General features: G+C 32.4%; 2 protein-coding genes across 5 annotated transcripts in view; one reads left to right on the top strand and one right to left on the bottom strand.

The window, feature by feature from the left end:
* Positions 1–7,516, top strand: part of LOC135848191 (neuropeptide Y receptor type 2-like) — a 144,331-nt gene extending 136,815 nt beyond the window's left edge. For all 4 annotated transcript variants that reach the window (XM_065368014.1, XM_065368016.1, XM_065368015.1 and 1 more), the window contains one exon: positions 5,234–7,516. In XM_065368014.1, coding sequence (XP_065224086.1) covers positions 5,234–5,742 — 509 coding nt within the window. In that variant the 3' untranslated portion in view covers positions 5,743–7,516. The remainder of the gene's footprint in view (positions 1–5,233) is intronic.
* On the bottom strand, positions 133–4,217 carry LOC135848187 (myrosinase 1-like). Its single transcript, XM_065368011.1, has 11 exons — positions 4,012–4,217; positions 3,791–3,924; positions 3,208–3,342; positions 2,237–2,359; positions 1,837–2,017; positions 1,656–1,750; positions 1,409–1,556; positions 1,096–1,265; positions 888–1,022; positions 412–518; positions 133–326 (listed from the first exon to the last, which is right to left on the bottom strand). Exons 1-11 carry the CDS (start codon positions 4,091–4,093, stop codon positions 206–208), a joined length of 1,431 nt encoding a protein of 476 aa, XP_065224083.1. The 5' UTR covers positions 4,094–4,217; the 3' UTR covers positions 133–205.
* Positions 7,517–8,352: the final 836 nt, after the last annotated feature.

The following is an 8,352-nucleotide window of genomic DNA, read 5'->3' as shown; positions in this document are numbered from 1 at the left end:
ATTAGCATGCTAAACAATTATTGCTGAAAGTTTCGTAAGTCCATTTCAGGACTGCTCTCTGCTCTAAAGGTTTGCTGTTCTTGGCATTTATTCTAAGTCATGACATTATAATTCAGAATACGGAGAAATAAATAGTAGATAAATGATTTAATGACCAATAACAGAATTTGAAAACAAAAAAATGCAGAACTTATTAATATTGATATCATTGATCAGCTGGTATCGTTCTATTTTTAATCAGACGTTTTAAAAAATTATAGCTTGATTTCGGCGTTCGTTTCCTTTTTTCGTCGTTGAAATCCACATGTACGATACCAAACTTCGGGCTGTTGAAAGTTGAGTATAACATTAAAAATATGAAATAGGCTTAATCTGAAGATTCAGATTCAAATTAATCTTCATAAAACTTACTCATATCCTGACGACCATTCGAAATTATCCAAAAGAGAAAATGCTGTGTATCCTATAACGTCACATTGGTAGTTATTCATCGCATTCAAGACTTCCTTCAAATACTCCTGGTCACAAAAAAAATAAAAATACACAGAGGGTATTTGGTACATCTAAAATCATGTGTAGATAAAGAGCGACCCAAAAGTCTTTTCTCGTTCACGTTAACTAGTAGTTCACATATTCTTACGTGTGTTCTCCTTTAATAATAAAAACTATGCAACTCATACGTCTCAGGACCACTTTTCAGAGACGTATGGGTTGCATAGTTTTTATTATTTAAGGAGAACATACGTAAGAATATGTGAACCTCTAGTAAACGTAAACGCAGGAGGGCTTTTTGGGTCGCCCCTGTCCGTATACTACAGGTACCTACCAATAAATACTTCTAATGGGAACTTAGTCAAGAAATACACAAATACCTAACATAAACTTACTCTATAATAGAAAACTCTTTCCTTATCATCCAACTCGCCATCATCGCAATATCCATTTTCGGCGATGAATACTGGAGGATTGTTACAAGTATTTTTGATATATCTAAGTATTTCTCGTAATCCGTAAGGAACCACCTGTAAAATCACATACGTTTTCGTGCAAATAAACTAGCGAGGTCCTTGACAAAGTTTCATCATCATCACTCACCTTCAGCCAAAAAAGTTTACTCGAGGGCCATTGTGGGTCATCTGAGTGTTTCACATTCATATCATCATAAAATATTCCAGTAGGTCTAAGTAGTTCATTACTATTAGGTAAATATTTGGTTGTGCATAATTTCGTCGAATAATGATTGAAAGAGAAAAAATCATTCGCTCCTAAATTAATGGAATAGGTAGGAACATTAACGTTTCTAAATAAGCAGTATTTAATCAAGTATAGGCAAGGCATGTTTGGTAGAAAGAACAAAAAAAAAAGTAAGTAGGCATAATTGAAGAAAAACTAAAAATGAAGTACCTACCTTTCAATGATTGAATTTCATCTTCTGTGAATGTCGGTAATTTAGATCGTTTTCGACCCTCTCTTCTACTTATTTCATCAACCATCTCGCGTACAATTTTCGGATACCCACCTTCTTTGCTGTAGATTGGGTGAGTGAATATATCTAGCTATATTTTGAAAACAGTACAACAGATTTAAGTAGGTATATTATAGGTAATACTAGGTTCTAATGTTGCATCATTTACACAAACATGTTGACTATTCACCTGAAATTGATATGCTCTGTTTGCTGCGTCAATATCTTCTTTAGACTTTGTTTTCCCCTCATAATGATGGCTGTCCACACAAAGGCTCAGTTTTCCTGTATGAATTGCAGAATTACCGTAGCTGATAATATATACAAATTTTCAAAAATGTAAAAATTCATTAATTGGGACTTTCACCTACCATTTTGTTTGGAACGATATTTTTCATCGTATAATCGAAATATTCTGCCATGTGCTCTCAAAGTGTTATGCATCACGTTATACATTTTCGACGATTCTGAATTTATTGCAGGTGCCCATCTGTCTTTTTCATAACCTTCTCCTACTCGAAATGGTTCATTTATGGTGATCCACCATTTCACCTTTGAAGTATAATAAAAAAGTCTTAGTTTCAATTTCATAAATTTCCAATTTTTCAATTTCATTTTTTCACAGAAAGAGCAAGTATCTAATGGTGAAATGAAGATGGTTACGGTTTTTTTTTTTCGTGAAAAATTGAAATTGAAAACTGGCGAGAACTGAAAATAAATTAGACATCGGATAGATGTATTTTTATGCGTATCATGTAAATTTATACTTACTTTATCCCCGTAAAGTTGAAAAAGTAAATCAGCATAATCTTCCATGTAATCGACGATCAATGGGTTGACCCAACCTCCGATGTCTTGCAATTTTTGAGGTAAATCCCAATGATACATGGTTACCTAAAGCAAAGTAAATTCAATGGTTTCAATTTTCATTACCATTAGAATCTGGGAAAGATGTCGGTGTGGATGAGAACTAGGTGAATTATAATGACTCGTAATCGATTCTGCAAGATATTCTCACAAGGGGACCTCGTCAACTCGTCAACACAGATTTGGCTGAAATTTGGCTCACTGAATGTTCATATTACCCATACCTCAGAACCAAATTTTCAGTTACTGAAATTGACTTTTCGAATTTTGGAGAGTTTTTGAAATTGGGTGAAATAGCCGATTTACTCACAAGAGCTTTATAAAAACGGTAAACCACGAAACGAAAATCTGAAATTCGGTTTGAATACCAAAGTTCACCTCTCAAATGGATTGCGAGTGCGGCCGTTTACAAGACGATCTAGAGCCTCCAGCAGGAATTAGTTTTTCTCAAGCACACTGGAATCGCTCCAGAAAGCGCTGCAATCAACTTCGACTGATGCAAATTTGGCTCTGTGGTGTTGGTGACATGAACTTTCAATGTGTCAAATTTCAGCCAAATCGGAGGTGACGAGTTCAAGCGTTTTCATCTTCTGGTTTTTGTTGTTCTCGTTGTTTTTTTTTGGGGGGGGGGCTTACTCGAATGAACAGTTACGCCTAAAGAGTGATTGCAGTCAAAATGGGACTAGAATCTTTGATTTTTGATCATCCTCACATTTCAGTGAGAAAATCAACAGAATCGATGATTGATTTAACAAGTGGTTCCTTAGTTATATATGTACAAAATCGTTGAACTTCGAGGGTGGGAGGGCGAGGGAGGCAACACGAGCGTTTCGCTTAGATTACCTAATTATTCTGTAATTGTATTAAAAACTTACCATCGGCTGAATGTCATTTTTCAACAGTTCATCTATTAGATTGTGGTAATAATTAATTCCTTTTTGATTGATCGAAGTAATCTCCCCATTTGGTAGTATGCGAGTCCAACTTATGGAAAATCGGTAGATATCAAACTAAAAAGTGTTGCACAATTAATTTTCTCGCGTGAATAAGTAAAAATACGTCTACAAGATAAATGGTCAATTTCATTTTGGGAGAGGGGCGATAAATAAAGCTGAAATTTGGTTTCGTTTTATGCTCTATTTATTTAGACCATCCAAATAAAACTTGCCGACGGTTTCAGAACTGATCCGACGATTTGAGAAGTAATGTAGAAAAATAGGATAAGAGGATACCCAACTTCAGCTATTTACCTTAATTTCATCAAATTTTAATTTTTTTGATAGAAAACAAACCACTGATTTTTTTTTAATTCACCAAAAATATGAAATAGTTGTTCCCGAAGGATCTGATTTAGTATTTTTGGACGCTCCTTCAGTGGGAATAAGTATAACCTAGGTACCAAACAAAAAGTATTTGTGGTAGCCAAAATCGGTAGGATTTCTCAGTGTATGTACTTACCCCAGCATCTTTCACCAACTTGACATCTTCTTTGTAGAGATGATAAGAGTCACAGGCGACATCTGCAGTATCCTGATTCTTGATCTTGTCAGGTTTTGAATGAATTAGTCGATCCCACATATTTTCTCCTTTTCCTACAGAGAAAACAAATTGAACAAAATTAAAAGGATTCAAATTACATAAGACAGAAAGGATGAATAAGACTTGTGCCAGGTACCTACCATCTTCATTCCATGCTCCTTCAACTTGATATGCTGAGGTAGCTGTCGCGAATAAAAAATCTTTAGGAAACGCAGAAGACATATTGGATAGATTGAAGTATTTTTTTCAACTGTGACGATGTTTTGCATTCAGTTGCTGTACCTAACGTACCTACCTAATTATCTACATATGTAACGTTTCTTATCACAGTCGGTGTTTCTCTCTAGCTGTAGTTAGCTTTTATCAGTTATAAATGTTTAGTGCATAATATTTGTGTTCTTGAGTAAATTATGCCTTCATTAAACTTTCTCCTGATAATTATAATTCTAGTTAAACATGTACTGTGAGATAAGCTTTGAATTACTTCTGTAAAATTTTAAAACTACAAAAATATGATTTAGAATCATCACAAGGGGGAAAAATAATATGTAGGTATCTTAGTAAACCAGTAAAGTGATATATGTGACTTTGATACATAAGTATGTGATACTATTTTCAGAGTGAATGAAAAAAGTGGGTCTGTTTGTAGGAATAAGTTATCAAATATTGACACGTTCAATTTCACCACATGAGATTTTTCTCTTTCAATCTTATCCATGATCAATCACTTTTACTGTTTCACTGCACCTACTCCAAATTAAATCCACATTCAAACAAAGGAAGGGATGAATGAATCATACCAAAAATACAAATAATAGCATAGCTGTAGAACACCAAACGTCAAAAGTTGGTTTAAAAATGAGAATTTGGATGATAATTTTAAATTAAAATTAAGGAAAACGTTTACTTTCGAGATAGGTAGATAGGTACCTATGTAGAAAATTGAAATTTCAGATGGGTAACATAGAAAACACCACCCGCTCTCTCCAAACAGTAAAAAAAAGTTACCAAACAAATGAAAAAACAGAGGTAAAGAAGAAGGGAAGCGCTTCCAATAAAAACACCAAAGAGAAAGTATAACTACGCTTTACATCTCAAGTACTGACGTCATCAATTTACGCATTGCAATCCAGCGAAACGTTAGAAAATGAGACAGGGCTGAGTAAGAGGGTTAAAAACGAAATTTCTCGCTTTACTGTAGCCTGCAATAGCCAATATAGGGAGGACTGAAACTTGAAATACATGTATAGGTACCTAATAAGGTAGAATTTTTTATCCTGAGACTTTGAAATAAGAAATTCTTTTATATGTAAGAATGTGTTGCTTTATTGATGAGTATCTTTTGTTGATATTTTGTTACAGCAAGTAGAGAAGTTCGAAGAAATCGTCGCACAATGTGGATCCTGTCCTGTATCGCAATCGTGTTCGCATTAAGTTGGTTACCATTGACAACATTCACTGTTATATTAGAATTTGGCATTTATACTTTTAAGACTCCAACTTCAATGTATATGACATTCGTCGTGTGCCATATGGTGGCAATGACCACTGCTGGCACCAATCCTTTACTTTATGGTTATATGAATACAAATTTTAGACGCGATTTACTCAATTTATATTATTCAGTATTTAAAATTGATGGAAATGCTAGACGTAGTCAACGCCGAAGACGATTAAATAGTCAGATTTATGAAGGGAGACAACATAGAGATGGTAAATCTGCAAACACAACCACTGCTGAGCCTGTGTCAATCATTGTAAAGAATCGCGATCGAAGAACTAGCTCTAGTGTTGGTACCACATTAACAACTACATTTCGAACCAGATCATCTAGTTGTGGTATAGCTCAGCAAAAAATTGATGAGTTGTAGTAATGTAAACTTTTTTTTAGGCATCTTTTTTTGGGTCAATTCAAATTGTTTTCAATTGTTTGATGTTTTTTTATTTTTGATGAATTATAGTTGATGTGGACATGAAGTACCTATCTCAATCAGCAGGAGAAGTCTGGATCAGAAAAAATTTGCAAGAGTATTTCAGAAAATACCACCTTAAAAATTTTCATTCTCAAATTTCAAAATTTTGGTAAAATTTTAAATTGGCTTTTAAAAAATATCAATTTTACCTACCTACCTATGTACCTACCCTACACATGACTGAAGAGGAAATCTGAAATTGGTTAATATCTACATGCTTCAATTTTGTAATTTTTCAATCCCTCAAATCAATTATGAGTGACTTTATTAAGCTCTTTCTAAGTTTTTAGTGAGACTGAATCTTCAAGTTTTATTTAAAAAACATTTGCTGACAAAAAAAATATATCCAATTGACCACTACTTAGGTATACATTTTTATTCAAAAATTCAAACAGAGAGGAGAAATGGCGAGTGGTGTAAAACTCTATATCTGACCCCTATCTGTGTGATTTCACATAGTACTGCCAACTTCATCAGAAACATATCATAAGTAATATGTATTAAATTGTAATTTGTTTGGCTCTATTCCTCTGAAGAAACTAAATAGGATAACTGTATAAACATACATATTCAGATATTACATCCTCATTGCATTCCATTGAAAACTCCTCAATAATATCTAAGAGGTTAATTGAGTAAAAATGTCTTTTTTGATTTTTGTATCATATACCTTCAAAAATGAAAAGTCTTGAAATAATGATCCACAGTCAAATGAAAAGGTGAGAATTTTGGCTAAAATTATCTACCTAAAAAATTGAGATCAATTCTCAAGTTGTCGGCTATGATGAAATAGGTACCTATCAACTATACTGTACCAAGCTACCTATTCTACAACTAGCATTATTTTTAGATCTGAACTGAAATTATTGAACCTCAGATCTTATTTTAAATATATAATGTGTATGTGTAAAGCAAGAAGTGATTTAATTTTAACAGATGAGAAATCACAACAATTTAAAAAGTGTTCTTTTGTTTTAATTATTGTGCTTTTATTTAATGTTAATAAATTATGTGTTTTGATGTTTCATTCCTCGGTGTTGTTTTTGAGGATTTCCTTTCTGTAAATTGATACATATTACATCATCTAAAAATGTATTTTTAATTACCTACTGTGGTTTTATTTATCAACAATAATAGTTTTTCATTTTTCTCCCATAAAAGAATAATTATGTCAACCAACTTTTTATTTTATTTCCTAAAAAATTCCTATCTGGTAAAATTCCTCGCTACTTTGTTTCAATGGACATACTCGATTCATACTATAGGTACCATTTAGTATTCATAATTGACGTTTTAAAAAATTACCTTTTACATATTAAGACTTCATTTTTTGAAATTTATGATCACAAATATTGATTGCATAGTACTCTTTTTAACATTTATAAGAAGTTGTGTGCTTATAATGATTTGAAAAGTTCTAACTTCTAACCAGTTGTAGGGAAATTTAAGGTACCTACCTATGAGATGAGGTAATGACACAATGAAACGAGTACTTTCCTGTATAAATATTGTTGTAAAATTGCACAATTATAAACAAACAGAAAGACTGAAATGCAATTGTAAAATATCCTTATTGTATAAAAATGTTTTATTTATCAAACTATAATATAGACAGAATACATATTTTTTGTGTTTATTTTTGTGTGTTGAAATAAACTTTCTGTGTGATGTACCTTGTTTTATATTTCTATCAGCATAAAAAGTAGGTTATATATCATACAATTACAAAGTATAATTATTATTCGTAATTCGAGATGTTTTTTGAAAACCAGTATCTCAATTCTTGAGAAGCTCATTTATAAATTATATGCAAAAAATATCAATTGCTGGTGTTTTAATTATAAGATAGGCAACTGTTGTATTAGTACAAGAAAGCATCTCTGCATTGAAATTATGTGAGAGTGCTGTGTGCCTGTGTAGCATTTCCGCGCAAAGATGTAGCGGATGTAGGTCATAATTTTATCATTTTAAAAATATGAATTTAATTTTAATATTTTATGGAGTAATGTAGAAAAGAGACAAGATTTGTTTTAGCAATTCTAAAAATTCTCATTTGTGTCGTAAAAGCAGGCAAGCAACGTATAATTTTGCGCAGGAGAAAATGTAAGTTACTATTTTAATGTTTGGAGGGAACATAAGAGGAAGATCAGTTGAGGGGGAGAGAAAAAGGAGTTGATTTCAAAATCAAAGAGTTTTGTGTCAATAAAACACCTACAATACAAAGTGTTGTTTTTCTGGGAGCATAGGTAGGTATGTTTTTTTTTTTTTTTTTGAAAAGACGAATAATTTTACTTATGTACCTATTTCATATTATTTTTCTCGGGTTTGGATTTGGATACCTGAATGCTAATCCAAATTGCTAGTTATGCAATTGATTTTTGTTTTTACTTTTTTATTTGATTTCTACAAAACTACCTAACTAAAAGTTTGTTGAGAAGGGAGAGGGTGACTGAAAATTTGCGGAACAGTACGAGAAAAAAAATGCAATTTTGCTCAATAAAATTACAA

Source organism: Planococcus citri, chromosome 5 (genome assembly GCF_950023065.1).
Source record: "Planococcus citri chromosome 5, ihPlaCitr1.1, whole genome shotgun sequence".
Taxonomy (NCBI): Eukaryota; Metazoa; Arthropoda; class Insecta; order Hemiptera; family Pseudococcidae; genus Planococcus; species Planococcus citri.
Note: the sequence above shows the minus strand (reverse complement) of the source record. Positions and strands in the feature narration are given on the sequence as shown.

What these genes read in the sequence shown, in the direction of transcription:
- LOC135848187 (XM_065368011.1), bottom strand. Translation starts at nt 4,093, where the DNA reads ATGTCTTCTGCGTTTCCTAAAGATTTTTTATTCGCGACAGCTACCTCA. An exon ending in AGTTGGTGAAAGATGCTGGG is followed by an intron (nt 3,343 to 3,790) that starts GTAAGTACATAC and finishes AACACTTTTTAG; the next exon opens with TTTGATATCTACCGATTTTC. An exon ending in ACAGAGCATATCAATTTCAG is followed by an intron (nt 1,557 to 1,655) that starts GTGAATAGTCAA and finishes TTCAAAATATAG; the next exon opens with CTAGATATATTCACTCACCC.